At 45.1% G+C, this 22289-nt stretch overlaps 8 protein-coding genes across 8 annotated transcripts; 4 read left to right on the plus strand and 4 right to left on the minus strand.

Annotated features, from left to right (window-relative positions):
- Positions 1-2: 2 nt before the first annotated feature.
- L199_006844 (uncharacterized protein) lies at positions 3-983 on the minus strand (the record flags this gene model as incomplete). Its single annotated transcript, XM_064892541.1, has 5 exons — positions 3-28; positions 149-221; positions 273-367; positions 532-803; positions 904-983. The coding sequence occupies 5 exons, from the start codon at positions 981-983 to the stop codon at positions 3-5; spliced, it is 546 nt and encodes a 181-aa protein (XP_064748613.1).
- Positions 984-2228: 1245 nt separating this feature from the next.
- L199_006845 (uncharacterized protein) lies at positions 2229-3873 on the minus strand (the record flags this gene model as incomplete). Its single annotated transcript, XM_064892542.1, has 6 exons — positions 2229-2578; positions 2631-2766; positions 2819-3002; positions 3178-3403; positions 3451-3624; positions 3666-3873. 6 exons carry the CDS (start codon positions 3871-3873, stop codon positions 2229-2231), a joined length of 1278 nt encoding a protein of 425 aa, XP_064748614.1.
- A 1199-nt stretch (positions 3874-5072) lies between these two features.
- On the plus strand, positions 5073-8283 carry L199_006846 (uncharacterized protein; the record flags this gene model as incomplete). The annotated part of the gene is made up of 7 exons (XM_064892543.1): positions 5073-6223; positions 6344-6504; positions 6596-6691; positions 6762-7073; positions 7168-7479; positions 7585-7724; positions 7846-8283. 7 exons carry the CDS (start codon positions 5073-5075, stop codon positions 8281-8283), a joined length of 2610 nt encoding a protein of 869 aa, XP_064748615.1.
- A 539-nt stretch (positions 8284-8822) lies between these two features.
- Positions 8823-10810, minus strand: L199_006847 (uncharacterized protein; the record flags this gene model as incomplete). Its single annotated transcript, XM_064892544.1, has 6 exons — positions 8823-8898; positions 9117-9484; positions 9745-10038; positions 10179-10288; positions 10397-10469; positions 10598-10810. The coding sequence occupies 6 exons, from the start codon at positions 10808-10810 to the stop codon at positions 8823-8825; spliced, it is 1134 nt and encodes a 377-aa protein (XP_064748616.1).
- Positions 10811-11199: 389 nt separating this feature from the next.
- On the plus strand, positions 11200-15481 carry L199_006848 (uncharacterized protein; the record flags this gene model as incomplete). Its single annotated transcript, XM_064892545.1, has 9 exons — positions 11200-11427; positions 11519-12100; positions 12178-12236; positions 12301-12323; positions 12410-13416; positions 13515-13604; positions 13782-14013; positions 14137-14280; positions 14358-15481. The coding sequence occupies 9 exons, from the start codon at positions 11200-11202 to the stop codon at positions 15479-15481; spliced, it is 3489 nt and encodes a 1162-aa protein (XP_064748617.1).
- Positions 15482-15765: 284 nt separating this feature from the next.
- L199_006849 (uncharacterized protein) lies at positions 15766-16552 on the minus strand (the record flags this gene model as incomplete). Its single annotated transcript, XM_064892546.1, has 4 exons — positions 15766-15951; positions 16088-16249; positions 16320-16456; positions 16528-16552. 4 exons carry the CDS (start codon positions 16550-16552, stop codon positions 15766-15768), a joined length of 510 nt encoding a protein of 169 aa, XP_064748618.1.
- A 1085-nt stretch (positions 16553-17637) lies between these two features.
- Positions 17638-18006, plus strand: L199_006850 (uncharacterized protein; the record flags this gene model as incomplete). Its single annotated transcript, XM_064892547.1, has 1 exon — positions 17638-18006. One exon carries the CDS (start codon positions 17638-17640, stop codon positions 18004-18006), a length of 369 nt encoding a protein of 122 aa, XP_064748619.1.
- Positions 18007-18614: 608 nt separating this feature from the next.
- Positions 18615-21836, plus strand: L199_006851 (uncharacterized protein; the record flags this gene model as incomplete). The annotated part of the gene is made up of 18 exons (XM_064892548.1): positions 18615-18644; positions 18714-18731; positions 18810-18905; positions 18978-19121; positions 19211-19310; positions 19426-19708; positions 19773-19840; positions 19900-19997; positions 20047-20127; positions 20185-20295; positions 20354-20455; positions 20516-20578; positions 20633-20706; positions 20756-20800; positions 20852-20919; positions 20975-21355; positions 21436-21516; positions 21583-21836. 18 exons carry the CDS (start codon positions 18615-18617, stop codon positions 21834-21836), a joined length of 2097 nt encoding a protein of 698 aa, XP_064748620.1.
- Between the last annotated feature and the right edge of the window lie 453 nt (positions 21837-22289).

Raw genomic sequence — 22289 nt, forward strand, 5'->3', positions numbered from 1 at the left:
GATTAGAAGCCTGGTAAAAGGCCTGGGTCTAAACATTAACCGAACGTATTTAGCTCTAATCGTTCTCACTTAACTCCTTGACCTCCTGTCTGGGGTCTGGGACTATGAGGGGTTTGCGCGTGCAAGATCTCATGCCATGTTGACTTACTCTTCACCATGTAAGCCATTAACTCTTTCGGATCACCTCCAACATCATAGAACTCCAATCTACCTTCCAGCGTCTTTCCTTTCCTATCTACTTCTCCGTACAACGAGGAGTTCGCACCTCTCACCAAACTTGCAAATTCACCATGTGAAGCTATCCTGACTGTATGTCCATTCGATCGGATCATTTCAAGGGCCAAAGAGATGTAAGGTTGTACGTCCCCTAATTGAGTAGAGAAATCAGTAAAAATCATAAAATATAACTCCTAGACACAAAAAAAACTGGTCTCCGCAGAATGACTCGAGTCACTATAAACTTCCCCGGCGTTGTTTTCATCTTCCTGGTCCAGTCGATGGTTAATAGAAGAAATGCCAAAGCACACTTACCTCTCGAGCCCACAATGAAGATGACAACGAACATCTCCGGACAGTTCCTCCAATCTACCGTATCGACCCCTATCTCTCTTACGGACGAAGCATACCCTTCCGGTAAATCAGGTAGCTTTTTGTTCAGCTTTAATTCTATATTCACTGTTCCCCTTGCAGATATTTTTGCATGAGAGGTCATTCCAGGTCCCACATGTGGTGGTTTCCCCTGGTACTTGTTCCATTGAGAAAATCCATCTGTTAGCCAAAGCAGTCCACCTTGTTCCAAGGCCCTTTAAAGGGAAAAAAGTGGAAATATATTCCTCATGACATAGCAGGGACCCCCTAACCTTTTTCAATGAGATCGTCTGAAGCATAGTACTCCTTATCTACATATGGAGGAGGGCAGATTGGTCCGGTCGAAGATGAAGCTCAAGAAGCCATGTTGGAGGTTCCAATGTAGGATGAATCATCTGGTGGGATCATACTGTGCAGCTGGTCGAGGACAAACGGATTAGCGGAGAGGAAGGGTGAATATGTGATTGAACGGATCGGGTGTTGAGTGATTGATCAAAGCAGTCAATGTGCGAGAGTGTGTACGATTGTATGAGCTGGACGAAGGCTATGGTTGTAACGACTTGTGTCAAGCTGAATAAGGGATCTTAAGAACAGTAAACGGAATGATACTTCGAAATGACAGACACAGACATATCTTCTGTACTGCTGCACGTTCTGAACTTTCTCCATAGACATGACATGTACGGCACATAGATCTCACTATTCGCTATCGTATGTGAATGAAAAGCGTCGTTTGCACCAAACGCTATCGTAAGTGAATTTGGTACTGAATAGATGTTTGGTTCCTCCCGTTTCCCCTTTCTTCGTTCCCCGTTTCCCCCCGTCTGGATTCCCGTATTCTCCCCACTTAATGGTATCACGTCTAGATCTTCATTAAACCAAGGCCTCAATCTTATTGGATGAAATAGAGTTTCTCGAGTGCAGATATGTGAAGATATATCTGTGATTATATGATAAATGCACAGCGTAACTCATGTATGTCATTGTCCAGCTCACCACTTGTCATTCTCATCGTTGGGTATCTATTAGACCTGCTCGACAAAGCTTGGAATGATACAATCCCGTATTTTCAACACCGTCTCCCCCCCCCCCCCCCCCTCCCTTTTCCCAGGAAACAACATTGTGCATCGTATCCAGCCATCGTTGAGTGCAGAGTGGAATGAGAGGAGAGTGTACACGTGTAGACTGGGAATGAAGGGCTGCATAGAGGCAAACTACATCTTCCGGAGCCAAAGCCCCTCGGCATCCTCAATTAACTTCGGTTTTGGAAGATCGGCACATGACTGGTCCGCATGGAGCATCAAGGTGCTTGTTTTAGCATTTCTGTCGGAGTGTCCGCAAACTAACTACTCCTCACACTTAACGATGTGGAAGCCCAAGAAGTATTGCGTGCAATTGTTCCACGGACAAAGACTACTGAAAGTCTACTGGAAGGGCTCTTGATGCATGTATTGCATCAACAAAAGCCGCTACTCCACACTTCCTTGGTCCAACGAGTATCGGGCGCATAAGACCCCCAGTATTCATCAGACTAGTCATCTCAGTGCCATAGCATAATGTCCATTCAAACAGGAATATCAGTAATGTCCTTGAAAAAGCTACGATGCAGGGCTACACCAAATATGACACAACTGTACTACCTAGAGTAAGGTGCCGCAACCAACAAGCCCGGCAAGAACGATGGTCGCGAAAAAGTTGACAACCAAGTTGGAAGAAGCCGAGCTCTTAGAGTTGGAGCTGTTGCTAGAACTACTGGTAGCAGATGATGAGGCACCCGCGGTAGTGCCAGTGCCCGTGTTGGAACCACTGACAGAAGCGGACGAGCTGGCGGAGGAGCTCTGATTTGTGTATGTAAGGAAGTCGGGATAGGAGACGTTGTTTTCGGTGTATGGTTGAGTGATGTTAAAGGCACTTGCAAGGGGCACGACGTATTTGAAAGCTGCCTTGATACTGTCGTATTGGGACATGAACTCGGACATGGTGAAGTTGGCTGTCCATAAATCAGCGATGTCGATACCTGAGCTTGACGTCAGAGAACTCACTCAGTTCGTGAGTCAAAACTATAGGTCCGCTGGCTTTGTACGTCCCATTCGAAGCTTTGCTGACTACTGCTTGGTAGTTCGCGGTGACATCTGCTTCAGTTACATTACTTCCGGCAGCACCGGCTCTCCAGTCCTCCTGAGATGAGTGATTAGCGATGTCTTTTGATTGGCAGGGGGGCATAACCCACCGAATCGTCCGACCACACGTAATTAGTCAAGTTCAGACTTTGAGCAATGAGTCTGATCCGATTGTCCACATCACCATAAGGAGGGCGCCAGCAAGTGGGAGTCACCCCTAAGACTGATTTGATGGCTTTACGGGTGTAATACAGTTCCGCAAATGCCTGTTCATTGGAGAAAGAGGTCATGTATCTACATAATTAGCAAGGGTCTTGGCGGACATCTACTCACTGATGGGACCAGGTATGAATGCAAATGTGATGCCCGTCCGTGAGACCTCGCTGAGCTTGAAGTGGCCAATCCATAACGTTGCTCCCTATGTAGAACCTGCCTGATCAGAGAATGCTCAGTGTTGAGCAGAACTTACATTGTCGCCTTTTGCCCGTTGTTTTGAAGATGGTCGTAGAAAGCGTTGTGGCTACAGTTTGGCCCGTCATCAAAGCCCAATCCCCATGTGTCCGGCTCTGGCACAGTAGTATAATCCGCATTGATGCCTAGGGATGAATCAGGATCGGTGCATTGTCGCCAAGTCCACCAGCAGTCGGGGTCCGAGGCATTGTAACTAACGTTTGAGAAATCGCCGGTGGATGTACCTAGCGGGCGTCACGTCAGTGCCGTTACGTGCGGGCCCACAACTCACCTTTAGGCTTGACATTAGGTAATTTGGAGTTGAGAGTAGCATTGATTGTAGCAAAGAGTGAAGAAGCTTCGGTGTCCCCGTTGACTAGAGTAGCAGTCTCCCATATGGTAGGGAAAGAAGACTTTATATCTGTCACTGGCTGGTAGGAATAGGCAGTACATTCGGTGCTGGGATCTTGAGAAATCAGCAAAGTTCCCACAACAAGCGACACTCACCTATACTCTGCGCTGCACTGGCCTCATCCGTTACTTGACGCCTGTTCAATGTCCCCATTTGCAGCGATCTCAACTGTTCGGCGCTAGAGATCACAGGTCCCCCGAGATTTCTTCTCATCACTTCATGGCCAGCACATCCACGATGGCCTTGTACACCATCGGGCGCTACCGATAGTGCTAAAGTGAGGATTGCGATAAGCTGCAGCATTATGAGCAAATCCAAATGAAAGTGAAGAACAAGAAATAAACAAGATTGAAAGCTGTTTTCTGAAATTTCAATCTTGATATAGCATCGAAGCTGCGTTGGTGTATTCGCAAATTTCTACCAGTCCATTCCAACTTTTGATCATAATGCGGTGCATCGATGTCAACAAATGTATGAGTATAGGAATGATGATGTATGCGACGTAAGGGATGGTCAATAAACAAGCGATGAGACAGCTATCTATGGAATGAACATGCCGCAAATAGAACTGTGGAAATCTTCAGCCCCTGATGATATATGTCCTGATCTGAATTTTACCGTTCATCAGAAGCCGACGAAGTGACCATGCAAGGAAACAGGGAAAACCCATGATATTGGCCCTGCGCAAACAGAGTGAGTTGGCTGTGAGAATTGTTGGAACTAGGTTCTGATGCATGACAAGATGCGGAGTTCGGCTCAGCTATGCGCAATTCAAGGAAGATCCGTTTCGCTAAGCATCGGGATCGGCATCGGCAAAACAGGGAATCAGGAAGAGCTAAAGGGCTCACGTTAAATCCGCGAGCAAAAGAGAAGATATACATCTTGTTTGAACATTTGGAAGTCCATTCTTCGCTGTGCAGACTGCAATTCTGTATTGTGCAAAGCACCGATAGTTTCGCAAAGGCGCCATGGAATGGGTCGTTGAAATCTTCGCCGCCGAATGAAGACACTCTGGCATCGTCGAAGCTATTCGCCTTGCTGGCCATTTCAGATGAGCGAGTCCGGTGCGCAAACCCGAGTGCTCGGGCCTCGGATAAGGCCGACCGTTATTCGTTGAGCTGGACCCGATCAAATGATCCCGTACATTCCAATACATACCCCGTTTTGAAGCACCTTCTTCCTCTTCTTCCTCTTCTTCTCTTCTCCTCGGGTTTTCCTTTGATGCGAAGGGCAGAGGGCAAAGGGCAAGTTGGAACAAAAACAACCTTGTTAACAACAACCAAGTAAGCCACTACGACTAAATATGCTTACACTATCACATGATCATCAACTTCGGACGATATTTCCCCCGTCCTTCGGCAGGTTGAACCGGATCCACCTATGAGTTTCTAGATAAGATTGTACCGTAGGTACATTCTGCTTCATCATATATATCACAGACCGACTACCTCTCTTCATATCTGCCATGCACTGACGAGTCATCAGAAGATTACACTTTCACCATGTCCGTTCAGATCGAAGCTGTCCAAGCAGAGCACCATGAATCAGGCTTTGGTATCGGTCATTCCTCTCCTCGACTATCCTGGCGATTCGCTTCGACCGACCTGAAAGATTGGAAACAAGTCTCATATGAGATCATAATCACTAGGGAAGGAGGTAAAGAAGAACAGTACAAGGTGCAGTCAAGCGGTTCAGTTCTTGTCCCATGGCCCTCTCAGCCTCTGTCATCTAGGGAAATTGTCAATGTTAAAGTCAAATCGACCGGGAATGACGGCAAGACCACCAAGTGGTCAGAAATCAGGATTGAAGCTGCTTTCTTAGATAGGAAGGAATGGAAAGCGAATTTGATATCTGGATCAGCTCAAGAGGATAAGGATAAACCTAAGAAACCATTCAGACTTAGAAAGAAATTCGATGTTTCGGAGTTACCCAAGAAAGGAAGGTTATACGCTACTGCTCATGGATTGTATGAGGTGACGATCAATGGGAAAGTAGTGGGTGATCAAGTTCTAACACCTGGATGGACAAGTTACAAATATCATTTAAACTATCAAACATACGACATTACACCTTTACTCAAACAGGGGGAGAACGAGATCGTAGCGTATGTCGGGGAAGGGTGGTATGCAGGTAGATTGGGTAGACCAGGTACGAGGAATGTATGGGGTGATAGATTAGGTTTTATCGGTCAATTAGAATTAGACAACAAACCTACCTTGGTGACTGATGATAGTTGGGAAAGTCTGATGGATGGTCCAGTTAAGAATTCAGAGATTTATAATGGAGAGATATACGATACCACCCATTCCGATGCCAACAATCAGACCACCAAATCGGAGATGTTACCTTTCCCAGAAGCTGAGTTGATATCGTCCGATGCACCTCCTGTAAGAAGAGTTAAAGAAGTTAAACCTATCGAGATAATCACCACTAAGAGTGGAAAGACGATCTTGGATTTCGGTCAGAACTTGGTTGGATGGGTCAGGATCAATAAAGACTTACAAGGTGAAGAACTGTTCATCAGGACAGCAGAGGTGTTGGAACATGGTGAACTGGGTGTAAGACCTTTAAGAACCGCTGAACCGAATGATAGGATCGTATTGGGTGGACAGACGAAAGGATGGGAACCGAAATTTACCTTCCATGGGTTCAGGTGGGTTTATATTTGCAACTTGGTCATACATTGTTCATCACGATTCCTCATCTTAACAAGGATCCTACTACATGTTCAAGGGTCGGACCACGGCTGACTATCTCTTACTGTACCGCTCAGATACGCTGAAATCAATGGTGTCAAACCCACTCTGGATGACTTCACCGCTATTGTCATTTTTTCAGATATGAGAAGAACAGGTACTTTCCATTCTTCTCATTCTATGATCAACAGACTGCACGAGAATGTAATATGGGGTATGATGTCCAACTTCGTTTCAGGTGAGTATACTTCAGCATCGCATCGTTTACCCATCACCCTCACCCACATTCCTTCAAGGGACTTCTGTTAATTCCTCTCTTGTCATTGCAGTCCCTACCGACTGTCCTCAGCGAGATGAAAGATTAGGTTGGACGGGTGATATACAGGTATTTGCACCTACCGCGAACTACTTATTTGATACTTCTGGTAGGTTTCCTCATCAGTTCTCCTTGTCAATCTAACATACTGCTAGATAATTAACATGTGATCGTCATAGGTTTCCTAAGCGGATGGTTGAAAGATGTCTACTCCGAACAACAGTACTGGAAAGGAGTCCCCCCTACCGTAGTCCCATTCGTTCCTCCTAACAAATTCAACGACCCTTGGCCAAAACCGCATGCGGTCTGGGCAGACGTGGTGGCTATTACACCTTGGGACTTGTATACTTCTGCCGGCGATAGGGGGATCTTGGAAAGTCAATGGGAAAGTATGAAATTATGGTTGGATAAAGGTTTACCAAGGGGTGAAAATGGATTGTATAATCCTTTGGCACCGCAATATGGAGATTGGTTGGATCCTAATGCACCTCGTGAGTCATTCGAAGATTTGTCCTAATCTCACATCACGGATCTGTCATCTTAAAGCGGCTATAGATATGTATGCTGATACCTTCCGTCGACCAGCGCAATATCCTGCTCACGGCCGAACCGATACTCATCTTGTCGCCAATGCCTACCTGGTGTATGTAACCTCGCTCGTCGCTCGGATTGGTAAACTACTCGGTAAACCAGCGAGTGAAACGTCAAAATATGAACAAGATGCCAAGAAGTTCAAGAAGCTGTTCCAAGAAGAGTATATCTCGAGTAAAGGTAGATTAGTATCTGATACTCAGACTGCTTATGCTCTCGCATTGAAGTTTGTGTTATTGGAAGATGATCAAGTGGAAAGAGCTAGAGAGAGGTTGGAGTATCTATGTAAATGGAATTTCTTCAAAGGTAAGTCATAAACGAACTTCTATCATCAATCGTATTATCATTGGTATCATCCTAATCCCGATATACTCTGGATTGTCAACTGACGTGATATATACTATGTCACAGTGTCAACTGGTTTCGCCGGTACACCCATCTTACTACCAGTCTTATCTGAGAATGGACTTGCACACATCGCCTATAGGATGTTACAAGAGAGAGATAATCCATCGTGGTTATACTCAGTTGGTATGGGAGCTACAACAATTGTGAGTGATCGCTATTGACACCGCATTGACTCCTCATGCAAGCCAAAAATCAATTGCGAACACCTTCAACCTATCTTCGCTGTATATGTGAAAGCTGACACTCCTCCTATCGCTTCAATAGTGGGAAAGGTGGGATTCCGCTTTACCTGACGGATCCATTAACCCAGGTCAGATGACCTCATTTAACCACTACGCTCTCGGCGCAGTCGCTCAATTCATGCACGAGTCTATCGGTGGTCTATCAGCACTGAAACCAGGATGGAAGAAAGCTTTGATTCGACCTCAACCAGGTGGGACTATCACTTCTGCTTCCACATCTTTCAGTTCTCCCTATGGTACATACGCTGTAGATTGGAAGATCGAAAACAACAAACTGAAAGTATCTATCGAAGTTCCACCTAATGGATTGGCTAAGGTCGTACTTCCGGGGTTGGAAGAGGATGATATAGGTAGTGGAAAGAAGAGCTATGAAGTGGATTGGAAACCTGATGAGAGATGGCCTCCTAAGGGTATCAGAGGACCGCAGAGCGTCGCGATTCCTGATAATTTTGTGCCATAGCGCTATGAACCATTGGGCTGAATGGCGGATAGATTGATTGGGATGAAAGTGTACGCCATGAAAGGCAGCTAGTATACACATAATTGGAACGGCTTATTTAGAAGGAAGAAGTGATGAATTAAGGTATACTATCTGCAATACCTGTTCGACTTGTCAAACCAAATCGCGCTACCTATCGTCTTCCGTACACCAGGGGAGCGGGGACATGAAATTCGCTTGAACAGTATGACAAGTTTATTATTGACTGCAGTCCGAGATTCTTGCCCTGGTGATTACCCCTGTTCAAGAGTGTTTGACAAAATTGATTTTTGATATAAGATACATGAGAACATGTTTTTTGATAAATTCGTGACTGTAACGAATCTCTAGGTCATCCCTTTACCTTTTCCGCACGATTTGGCCCTCATTATATCTTTGAAACTGAGAGATTAAGTTCTTGGAATGCCTCGATGACTCTTTCAGTTCACCTATATTTCCTATTGCCCCCTTTCAATGGAGGAGGTAAAACGCCACGATGTCTCCCTCATATCCAATTTTTTCTATAACGCTTCTGTAGCATCTAATTCGCCCAGTAACATGTTCGAATCTTTCGATCCTGTCAGAATGATTGGTTCTCTATGAAACCGAAACTTCAGATTAGCAAAGAGTCTCCATTTGCTATTGCCTATCACGTCATCTCTACTCATAATGACCAGCTCGTCGATGACTATCTCTCTACTTCTTCTATCTAATTTCAACTATCTCGGGTAGGAATTTCCGTTTCTAACCCCAAGATGATCATGCCGTTTCACCTATCGCCCCTGAAAATCTCCAGATCTACATATCAAACTCACCTAGGATGGAAATCAACCGCCGTGACTGTTCCCTTATGTCCCGGCAACTTGTACGCTATCTTTCCCGTATCTACATCCCAAACGGTTACTGACCTATCTCCACCTCCTACAGCGATTCTAGACCCATTATCATGTCTCGTCCATGCCAACTTGATTAACGAACTTTCAAATCCTGCTGGTGCTCCCGTTAACGATCTATATACTCTCATTGGATCGGATGAGAAGGGTTTGACATCGTATATGATTAATAGCGAGTCCAGGCCATAGGTACCGAGGTAGTCGCCTGAAGGGGAGAGGGAGAGGGAACAGATCGTATCGGTATGACCGCGGAGGGTGTATAGGATAGAGGAGGAACGAAGGTCCCATACCTGATAACAGAAAAATGATTAGCTTACATCTCGTCAGGAGGGATTATCGTGACATCTCCTGATATTTGAGGACTTCTGAGAATATAACAAAGTATCCAGATCATCAATCTATGACGACCAACCTTAACCCGTATGTCATTTCCACTCCGCCTCATCCATCCAACCCCTGCTCCCTTAGCTGGTATCTTGCTATCCCTAACACGGGCTGCCTTTCGTCTCACCTGCCCGCCCAAGCTCAACCTCGATCAAATACCACTCACCTTGACCTCGTTATCCACCCCACCAACAAAACACTGATTCCCATCTTTACTCCATTCCACAGCCGTCACCGGACAGTCCCTCTCATCATCAAATTCAGCTACTGGATTCTGCTTGGAGTCCAACGAGAAATCCCACACTCTAGCTATCCCATCATCTCCACCTGTCAAGACCAACTCACGTCCGCCGGAGATGGTCACTGCGATACTGTTGATGGGGCCGTAGTGGGCAGAGTACTTGGATATTCGGGAGCCGGTTCGGAGGTCGGTGGATATTAAGATACCGTCTGCTGAACCCTGTAGTCGATCAACAGGAAATATCAGTATTCTGCCTCAAGTACATTGAATAGATGGAGGTTGAAGGAGATAGGGAGGAAAGGCGACAGGTGCGATAGCTAGGGGATTGAAGGGATGTGTTCTAGAGTTTCAATACTCACCGAATAAATAGTCTCTGAGTCTAACGAATATGCAATATCTAGAATAGCGGTCTTGTGTACGTTCGGTATGATACCGTAGTTATCATGTGGTGGGTATGTTTCCCATAACGCTGTTCGATAGATAGATCGAAGACACAAATTGTCAGCTCAAGCAACCTTGGCATTGTGGTAAGATACGTCCGAGACGATGATTGGACTCGATAAAATTGGTCACTCACATATACTCCTGTCTACTGAGCATGCAGCTAACGTCTGACCTGATGGGTCGAATTTACAAGCTGTGATTTCTCCCTGCAAGATCATTCAGAGATCATCAGCAATGGATTTTAATTCCTGTACGTGTCTAAGTTTGTCTCCTCCTCAGATAATGCGAAATGAACAAAAACCATATCTTCCTTTGCAAGACGCTTTATACTCACTCCGTGAGCACCCGTCAACGACACGATGGGGGCTTCCAGCCCACTCGTCCTCTTGACACTCCGTATCAGAGCATTCTTCCTCTGACCCTCACCGCTGGAAGCCACCGTCATGGTCATCGTGTTGTTATCCTCATCTTCCCCATCGTCCACCCTGGCTCGTTTGATAATCGCTGATCCTGGCCCAGAAGGGGGAGGTGATTTTCTTACTGACATGCTTGATGACCTAGCTACTGGGTGAAGAACGGGTGTATGAGGATGATTATAGGAGTGATGATGCTATCAGAATGGTTTGACGGGATGTATAGGATAGGATGCTAGGATATTATCGTTCAAAGCTGAGCGAACAGGGAGGTGATACGATGACGTGGCATAATCCCCACCTCCTTCCGTTTCCGTAGGTCATGGCACCATATATGAATTTGATCCCGGTGATCAGCTTATCACCCTCCGACTTGACCATAAACACACCGCATGAGATTACACCATTCTTATGCATACTTGGGACTGCTATTATATACTACACCTCTCATCCTCATCCTCATCCTCATCCTCAGTATCACCCTCATGCACCTCAACACCACCCGAAGGAAACCCCATAAGACATGAGGACTCCCACGCGTTCCTCCTCCAAAGCACTGTCAGTTCGTTCTGGCTTATCGCGTACACCTTCCAAACCACCTCCCGCTTCTCCCACACCTAAGCAACAGCGGAACAACGATATACCGATAGATCCGGCCTTGTTGCAGGAAGAGGATGACCTGGAAGATGCCGAGGGTGAACTGGTGGACGAAGAGTCGGAGGTGGACATGATCAATCATAAGCATGGACCTGTGAGTCATAGTGTTAGTTACCTCATGTTCATGTTGGTGAATTAACGCGTCTTACTTTTCCATGTTCTAAATTTGATCCGACTTCACGCAGAACGGACACGAACATGGATATCACCTACAAAGGGGACAGCAACATCAACATCGACATCGACCAGAAGATATAGCCTCTTCATCATCCTTATATCAGGATACGATCGTCTACCAACCCCACGCGCAAGCACCAGCCTTTACACCTCGTATAGACATCTTCACATCTTCCAACGGATCCGATACACCTTCACCTCGAAAACGAGCGAGGGTAGCTAGATCTTCTACTTCTTTATCTCAGACATTCTCAACGCCTCAACCCAATGGTGAATTTCATACTCATACTGCATCGGGATCTCGATCGCAACCACGTCCTCGAACAAAGGCGAAACCACATGGGAAAGGTAAAGGCAAACAGCCTGCTGTCTTTAGAGAACCGATATGTTCGTTCTGTGGAGGTACAGATAAGATCAACAAGCTCAGTAGGGCCGAGAGGATGGTATCTTGTACGTTATGCGGTAGATCAGGTCATCCATCGTGTTTGAATATGGAGGAGGGTGGGTTGATCACGGTGAAAATACAATCATACGATTGGCAGTGCATTGAGTGTAAGGTCTGTGAATCATGTAAGGTGAAAGGAGATGATGTGAGTTCATTAACTCTTTTACCAATCTCGCAAAGATATCAGATCGAGCTGACAATGAAATGTATGGGATGATGTAGTCAAGGTTGATGTTTTGTGATACGTGTGATAGAGGTTGGCATAGTTATTGTCTAGTACCGTAAGTTATAGGTTTTTCAAAGGTAATTTTCACCGAACTGATATAAAACCTCTGGCATCAACAGTGTATTGGCAAGACCACCCAAAGGTGTTTATCTCAAACTTCTCTTCTGATATAGATGTGATGGATGATCCTTTACTGACAAAGATTATTCCTTTGTTTTCCATTTCCAGGCTTATGGCATTGTCCCAGATGCCTATCTGAAGAACCATCTTTATCTTCTACCTCTTCCCGTTCAAACAAGACTCACCTCAATACGACCAGTTCATCTTCTCGGAAAGCGGTATCTGCTTTGTTGGACACACAGAGCATATCGACGCCAACTGCCAGACATAAGAAACCAATAGCGGTGAATGGGTTAGATGATCTCTCATCACCTCGTCCATCAACTCATACCCAGAGGATAAAAGTGAAGATACCCAAAGCGAGTGCTTCGGTTTCCGCATCGGAGAAAAGAAGGAAGATCAGAGAGAAGGTCGATACGGAAGATGATGAAGGTACACCTATGATAGTTAGATTGAAATTACCTAATAAGAACAATCATCATCGTACGGAAATAGAAGATACATCAAACGAACCTGAAGAAATTCCAGAAGAGGAGAAAGTTCCTTATGGTGGTATAATAACAGGTAAAGAAGCTGATACATCCAAGACAGAGATAAATGAAAGGGATAAAGAGGAATTTGAGAGATCTAGGAGATTGGCTGAAAACAAATTAGGTGGACCACCACCCAGATTATCGTCTTCATCTACTTTAGATCTTGGATTTAATCTAGGTTCGCCTGGACCTTCTACACCCGGTACACCTGGACCAAGTCAACGTACACCTATTCAAACTCCTAATGGATTATCAAGACTGAACAGTTCTTCAGCATCTTTATCACGCCCGTTGAGAGATAGGTTGTTACAACAGACTATCTCGATGAGTGACCCATCACCAGCAGCAGGATTTCCCTTCCCGCCATCAACCCCACCTCACGGTCATCTACATCATCCACCGAAAGAAGATACAGGCAAACCGGAAAAGATCAATAAAATTAGATTCGGTCAGTTCGATATCGATACGTGGTATTCGGCGCCATACCCTGAAGAGTACGTTCACGTACCGGATGGGAGATTGTGGTTGTGCGAGTTTTGCTTGAAGTATATGAAGAGCGGGTTCGTAGCTGGAAGACATCGGGTGAGTAGAAGTGTTTTGTCTTCCTGTCGATCTTGTCTTACAAGGTGTGATTCGAAACTGGAAAAGGTTATACTGATATTCGTTCTCTATACCAATAGCTTAAATGTAAAGTGCGACATCCACCTGGAGATGAGATATATAGGGATGGTGCGGTATCGGTATTCGAAGTGGACGGAAGGAAGAACAAGGTGAGTTCAGTCAAAATCCCCTCAATACATGTACAAACTATGCTAACTAGAGTGTCTCTATTCATCACTACTTAACCATTCATTCCATATGATACCACTTCATCTCCACCCCGCCTCTACATCTACTTAATATCAACGCTTCGTTCAATCAACCCATACACATCCTTTCACCCACAGATATACTGCCAAAACCTCTGTCTCCTCGCCAAGATGTTCCTAGACCACAAGACCCTCTACTACGACGTTGAACCGTTCTTATTTTACGTGATGACGGAAGTTGACGACCTCGGAGCGAGATTCGTAGGCTATTTCAGTAAGGAGAAGCGGAGTCTGGATAATAACGTTAGTTGTATCATGACGCTGCCGGTAAGACAGAGGAAAGGCTGGGGTCAGCTCTTGATCGATTTCAGTGAGTGCAATCTCCTTGGCAATCATCAATATGACTTGGCAATCGAGATGTAAAGCTGGAAGGTCATACCTGCATTTCTCCTTTCTCTCAAATTCGATGTGCTGATTGATCATATCCATCCAGGTTATCTCCTCTCCAAGAAAGAAGGTCGAGTTGGATCACCCGAAAAGCCTCTGTCTGGATTAGGAGCAGTCACATACAAAGGGTATTGGCGATTAGCTATCTTCAGGTATCTGCTTACTGCCAAACCGGATGTTAGTATGGATGGTAAGTAAACTTTCCGTATATGAGAGTTGCACATCTGACGAAGGTCCTTCGCTGATCCCCATTCATCACACGTACAGAAATATCGCTCGCTACATCTATCACCCTCGAAGATATCTACTCCGTCCTCACCTCGGAAGACATGATCAACGTCTTTGATTCCCGTCCATCCTCCCAAACTCCCATCTCCTCATCTCGAACACCCAAATCGCGCAATAGCGGCCCCAACAGATCACGGAAGAAACCACCCGCTAATAACGAACAAGATGATAAAGATATCAAAGTACCTTTACCTACGGAGTATTCGATATCGGTCGACAAAGAGTACATTCAAGCGATAGTGAAGAAACATGATGAAAAGGGTCATCTGATACTTAAACCTGAAAGATTGAAATATCATCCTTTCTTAGTTACTAGAAATCCTACGTTAACAAGTGGAGCAAGGGCGGAAGCTACGTTGAAGATTATTGGACAATCAACAAATACCAATGCCAATCTCAATGGGGATAGACACGAACGAAATGATGATGATGTTAATGGCACTTCTGAGGAGGAGGCAGAACATCCACCGACTGAAGAAGAAATTTTGAAAGGGAAGGATCAAGCTACGCTGAACTTGGTGGCTGAGTTATCACAGAGTCCTGCAAGGTCTCTGAGACGTAAACCTCGCGAATCTCCTTCAGTCTCAGTATCACCCATCAAAAGTCTTAGATCAAGAAATAACATACAAGCACGAATTGAATCACCACCAAATACAAGGGAACTGAGAAAACATTCGACTTTACCTGCACCTGCACCGAGATCGTTCAGTGCATCACCCAGCAAATCTGACTCGAGTGAGTTACCGGTATTGAAGAAAAGCTCAAGCCTGAATGGTATAAATGGAAATGAGCCGATGAGTTCGAGAAAAAGAAGGATCATCTTGAGTAGTGATACGGAGCACGAAGAGGAACAGGAGGAAGAGGAAGAGGAAGTTGAACAGATCGAATACGATAAGGTGGACCCACGACTTATTGCACCGAAGTCAAATGGTGACGTAGTCAAGGAGAAGATGGTGTATGGCGAGGAAGGGAAGAACGATGAGATAGTGAATGGAGATGAGGTGATGGTGGGGCTTGAGGAAGATGCGGAAGGTGAAGATGAAGATGCAGAAGGGGAGGATGAAGATGCAGAAGGAGAGGATGATGATGAGTATATTGGTTGAACTCGTTATGGTACAGAGGGCGAAGAAAGAGTTAGAAACTTGTAATGATTATGATTAATTATGTACCATGACGAAATCAAGTTTATAAGTGGCTTATAATTGGAATATAGGGGAACCTGTCAGTACTTGTGTATGGGAATATGAATGAAATGGATGTTCGTTGTATCTGACAATTATTATCGAGTACAACAAAGATGGTATTTTAATACAACTGATAAATCCTCTGTGTACTGGTATGATCCATCCCTCTATTCCTATCCAAAGTATACCATTTAACCTACGGTCTACCCTCCTATCCCACATCCACCATCCCTCTCATGCACCTCCATACAAACCCTATCGCAACTCCACTCAGCACATCGAGGACATTTGTATGCCCCGGTATATCCACAGGACGAACAGATTTTCCTGGGTGGAGTGAGGGGCATGGGAGATGTGGAAGTTAAGTATGGATTGGGTGGATCGGATGGCTATGTATTACGTCTCATTATTAGCAATGATCTCTCATTCTTAGCAATAGTACAGATATGCATACGGTATATGAGTGAGATAGTGGGAAGGATGTCGATATTGGTGATAATCTCGTAAATTCATTAATTCACTTACCAACTCATCTAGCCAATCTTTCAAACTTTTCTTCCCATACAATACTTTCCTGACGTTTGAGGACTGTTTCTTCTTATTTATCTGAGAGGTGGTGTTGGTGTTTGTTCGGGTATCGGAGGGGGGAATGAAAGAGGTAGCTGGTATATCAGTAGGATTGGTTCGCTAATAATCAAATAAGACGATCAGCAGTGGATCAAAACAATGATATAGATGAATATCTCGGACGGCTCACCTCGAGATCATCCAGTTTCCTAGCTAATCGTCTACTCTGAAAATCATTCAGGGCATCTTCTCGTCGACTGGATGAAGAAGGGTTGAGATGTGTCGAGATGGAACTGGAGGAAGGTTGAGGTAGGGAGTTACGCGAAGCTGAGACGTGAGTTAAATCCATCAGCCTACATCGAAGTGAAAGGAGTCAGTCACCGGTCAGCTGGACTCACGCTGTTTCCGTATAGCTGGAGGCATCTTCGTTTTGGTGTGTATCTGACGTCGATACGGGTTGAAAGGAGAAGGTGAGCAAGGGAGATATATCTTTTTGTGAGGTTGTTGATAACTTGGGTTGTATAAACGATGACGTCGTCATTTATCCTTCACCGTGAGTGGTGGTGGTGGCAGTCAGAGAACGATACTCGAGTATGATGGTTTGTTGTTTTCTTGTTGTTCTGCTTGTGAGTAATAGAATTCGAAGATACAGGCATGATATCGACAAATTGAGGTTGACATGGTTCTTCTCATCATGCAGGAGCATGATTCACTCTGGTATGCCTTCGAACATTTCGCAGCTTCGATTGAATGACTGATCCCAAGGACGGGAAGAAGAACTGGAAGAAGCATATCGATCTGATGTTCAACAATATTCCATTTTCAGGTGACTTCCATAATGTCAATCTCTTCGTCTCTTCATACAGAGGAACTCATCTCAGAAGCGAAGGCAATCGATTATTCACAGTCGATCTCGGCTAAGTCAATGAAGCTTTTGATGGGGTATATCATGTTAATCCAGGTTAGGCGATGACAATCGAAAACCAGCAGTTGGTTGATATCATCTCAAGCTGGGGCCCTACTCATTTGAGAGAAAAATCCACAGGATGCATGAGAAGTGGGCGCGGTGCTTTAATCTATTTTATATGATATAGCTATTCGAAAAACCATGAATATCCTTTGATACCTATTCTCGCGATGTCAATCGCAGAAGGCCAGGCTGACTCGTCATGCTCGATCCCTCTTCTTCCATCATGACCAACATGAGATGAGATAATATATATGGGAAGTCTTGCCCGTTATATGTCAGTTGTATGACATCGAATCCTTTGAGTTTCGGTTGTCTGAAGATCCAATTCTTTGGGAGGCTAGTCCTTTTGCAATTTTGGTAATCAGCTCGAGATTGATAAGGCAAACTAACAATTGTTCAAAAGGGTATAAATACTTGTGTTCCCCAACATTTCTTGTCCCGTGTTTTCACGCTCAACACAATCCACAGGAAAAAACTTGAGGATAATATATTTAATACAGCATATCACGATGCGGGACCTAAAAAGTTGAAGGTGAAAATGACCGTCCAATCATCGCACATGATAAACAAACCCAAACGTTCCACACTAGCCTCTTCGAAGTACCTTCAACTATCTATAGACCTATCTTTCACACCATCGGAACATCGAAGTTGGAAAACTAGAGAAAGTTGGATCGTTACATATGATCCAGAGAACGGTCACTGCCAATGTAAAACCGAGACCGTTTCACAAAGTACAACAGGGTCGACCGTGAAAGAATCAAAGGAATGGAAAGACTGGGAGAACATGGTTAGGAAGAGTGGTAATACCGGAAGAGTCGATCTTCACGCTGGTATATATGCGAATGCCCTAGAAGGGATTTTTAAGGTAGATGCGAAGGAGAGATTGGAGAAAGGGGGATTATGAGGTCGTCCCATTCCAGGAAGTTATCCGCTCATATCTCTTATGAATAGCCTAGTGCAAAGTTCCCAGTCAAATGCTGACCATACGTGTGAGATTTGATGATTCTCTTCTACTGTTTGGATTGCAAAAGCCTGATGGCAAAAGTATTGGCCCGTACGCCAAACAAAGTGGATCGGCGAGAGTGGCGTAGTAGCCCAGTCGTATTATTGATGGTAACGGCTATTTGGCAGACTGTACTCCAAAAAGGTGGTATAGCTATCACTACCCTTCGCGATTGGCACCCCAATGGTACCGTCTCACTCCATAATATATATGCTTTTCTCTAACCTTCCATTCGTTGCTCAGCTTTCGATGGCCTATACGGGCCACTATGATTCTCAAACACTTGCACTCTGACGCGTTCATTCAGCGGAATCAGATCCACGAGCAAACAGGGTCTACCGGTTATCAGCCCATAGAGTTTGAGCCGGTGCTGAGAGTAACAAAGTAACAAAGTAAAAACACACCACAGCAATCTCAATCGTCCATCTCTTTCTCTCTATTCCTCTCCCTTCCTCTCATCTAGCCATACTCATAATACACATATATATCGCAGAAACACAGAGACCACGATGGCATTCCCAAGACCCAAACCCACCACAGTGAGCTAGACCTTTCTCGACGATCTGTAGCAGCAGGGTAGCTGACACGGATTCTTCAATTCAATTCAGATGGAGACGTTGGCAATGGTATGTTATCCGTCTTCAACCATCGATCCGTCGATCGTGCTTGGTATATGGTGCTGACCAGGCCATATGCGTGGATAGGAACGTGCCAATCCGCCATTCAATATACGTAAGATGTCGATAGCGATGCACGGCTCAGAGAAAGCTTTGATACTCAAAGAGAAATTTATGGCTGAGGTGGGTCGATCAGCTCAACCCCATCCGACTGTTATCAGCAGAACATACAAGAAGCTGATGGTGTATGAATAGATCGCAAGACATCCCGCCTTCAAGCTGTCAGACATTCACGATTTATCGAAGGACGAGTTGAGAGAACGGACGATGGAGAAATTCGCTTCGATGGTTTATTTCGTGACAAACGAATCGCTGGAGACGTTTCAGTTGAGAATGCAGGTGAGTTCAGCGATGTATCAGCTGGCATGTTGTGGTAGAGAGAGGATATCAGAAATAGAAGCTGACTATATTTTGTTGCTCACCGATAGCTGATCGGAATAGCGGATCCATCTTTCTGGACTCGGTTCGGTGTAGCTTATGGACTATTCTTGGGAGCGCTGAGAAGTGGTGCTACGCCTAATCAATTGAGTGGGTGATAATTCATTATTTGTTATGATACCTTTTCCTATCACCCTCACAACATCCGAGGGCTTACGGCTGTGTTCCTTGTCCGATCCGAGCTGATTCATCCTTACCCTCTTAGGCTACTGGATTGACCGAGGTGTATTAGGTCTCAACGGTGTAATCGGATGTTTCGCCATGACTGAATTAGCCCACGGATCGAATGTAGCTGGATTGGAGACTACAGCAACGTTCGATAGAGGTTCAGACGAGTTTGTCATCCACACACCTCACTTAGGAGCTACGAAATGGTGGATTGGAGGTGCAGCCAGTACAGCTACTCATGCGGCTGTTTTTGCCCAGATGATAGTTGATGGGAAGAGACATGGAGTAAAGACTTTTGTGACTCAATTGCGGGATACCAAGTAGGTCTGCTGCCTACCATCTCACTATCATTGATATCAGAAAGCTGACAGCGAGATATTATAGGACGTTCACCTTGATGCCTGGTGTGACTATTGGAGATATCGGTAAGAAGATGGGAAGAGACGGTATCGGTAAGCTGATCAAATTAGACTTCTCAATTAATTCTCAACTGACATCACTGTTTTATCAGATAACGGTTATATCCAATTCACCTATGTCAGGGTACCTAGAGCACACATGTTAATGAAGCATACTCAAGTATCTAGAGATGGTGTCGTCACTGAGCCAGTAAGCTATGATATTTGTGTTGGGGTGACTTAGCTAACACAATACATAGCCTCTCGCGCAACTGACTTACGGTGCCTTGCTTGGTGGAAGAACATCTATGGTCACTGATTCATCGAACTCAGCTAAAAAGGTGTGCAGCTATGTGACAAACGCCTCGGAAGCCCCAGCTGACGAGGAATTTATACAGGCACTTACTGTAGCTGTGCGATATGCTGCAGTACGAAGACAATTTGCGACAGGCAAGAACGAATTGGAGACTCAGTTGCTGGATTACCCGATTCATCAGCGACGGCTGATGGTTAGTGGGATTTCGCTGGCTGCACAAATCTCAAACTGACTTAGATGTTGCGAAATAGCCTTTAGTCGCTCAAGCTATTGCTATTGGATTCACTGGTCTTAGATTGCAAGTGATGTACGAGGATATGACTCAAGCGCTGGACACGATGGAACCGTCAGATGTGAGTGAACTAAAGCACCGAGATCATAATACTCAGCTCAGAAGCTGATCTTCGGAACAGCCCAACCTGAATGATATTCTCGATAAATTGAAAGAAACTCATGCTACTTCGGCTGGTCTCAAGGTGAGCTCAACTTCGCAAACCTTCCGTACCAGTGCACAAGCTGACTTGTTGTAGGCATTCTGTACTTGGGCATGCTTGGATACCATTGACAAGTGTCGTCAGTCTTGTGGTGGACATGGATATTCGGCGTGAGTCCGATACTGCAATCGTATCAGCTTGCGCTTACCTATGTTACAGATACTCCAACTTCCCATTGATGTATGCGGATTTTGCCGTGCAATGGTGAGCTAACCGACCACTGTAATGTAGGCTGATAGCTGACCACCTCTGCAGTACTTGGGAAGGTGACAACACCATTCTTTCGCTTCAGGCTGGTCGATCGCTCGTCGGTGCATGGGGAGGTGAGCGTATTCGTGATTGGAAAGGGACATGGAGCTGACCAGTTTTGTCTGCTAGCCGCTGTAAAAGGCAAGAAGCTCGCACCAGGAGTGGCCTACTTGAACGACTCATCCTTACTCTCTGCTCAATCCGACTCATCGCTGTCTTTAGCCGATATCCAGAGAGCTTGGAATTGCGTAGCATTCAATGTCATCAAAAAGGCCGCTGAAGAGTATGTACGATTACTGAAATCTGGTAAATCCAAAGACGAAGCCATGGAGAAATGCTCTCAGTCAAGGTTCATCGCTGCCAAAATACATACTATCGGATACATATTCAGATTGTTCAAGGAAGCCGTGGAGGAGATGAAGGATGACGAAGAGAGCAGGACGTTGAAGACTGTAGCGAAGTTGTATGGACTATGGCAGATTGAGGAACAGCAGGGATACTTCTTGAAGTGTGAGTGTGCCCTCCATCCGAGCGTGTGCGGACTGAAATGGATGTGTGAGTTGGTGTTGACCCAATATACTGACTTCTAGATGGCTATCTCGATGCTCAACAAATGGACAAAGTGCAAGAATCGGTCGACGCGCTGTGTCAAGAAGTGAGAGGCATCGCTAGTGAGTTGACGTTTATTCTCTACTTTGATAGATGGAACAACTGACTGTGTTGATTGTACTGTCCAGTTCCATTGATCGACTCCTTTGCGCTTTCGGATCACATCATCAACTCACCCTTGGGTCGATGGGATGGATCAGTGTATGAGTCTTATTTCGCTCAAGTCCAAGCTGCCAACCCTCTACCCAAAGAACATCCATATTTCACTCGATTGATCAAGCCTTTGTTAGAGAGACAAAACGAGGATATGGAAGATCCGGGAAGTGCGATGGGGTTGGATGATGAATTGAAAGAAATTGAGGAGGAGAGGAAGGGGGAGTGATGCAAGAGTAACATTGGATCTTGAACTGTGATTCTGTATCTCGTTTCGATTAGTTGTTTTCGTCTAGTAGATTGCCTTAGAATGGGACTGCATGTATACCTTATTGCTTCGCTGTGACCAAGAGGGGAATGTCAATCCACATCGACATGAATGACCGAACATTGTCATCATTCAACTTTGCACACAGACTGATTCCTAGATATCATCCGAGCTTGTCGGGGTGTAAAGGGTGTGGACGCAATGTTCTTCGATCAATCAACTGTGTCGTATCTACCCTAATGTTTTGTGTATCTGACTCCTGATCATCCATGCCTTGCTCTCCGCTCGATTGTCAGAGCTTAGTGTTTTTGTTTTTTCTTAATAAAAGTTGTACCAATTGATCAAGAGAATTGTGCGAAACCTTATTCACCTCTAAGACGATTCAACTCGACTGAGATCGGTGGCAAATCAACC

The sequence above is a fragment of the Kwoniella botswanensis genome, chromosome 1, assembly GCF_036426115.1.
Source record: "Kwoniella botswanensis chromosome 1, complete sequence".
NCBI lineage: Eukaryota > Fungi > Basidiomycota > Tremellomycetes > Tremellales > Cryptococcaceae > Kwoniella > Kwoniella botswanensis.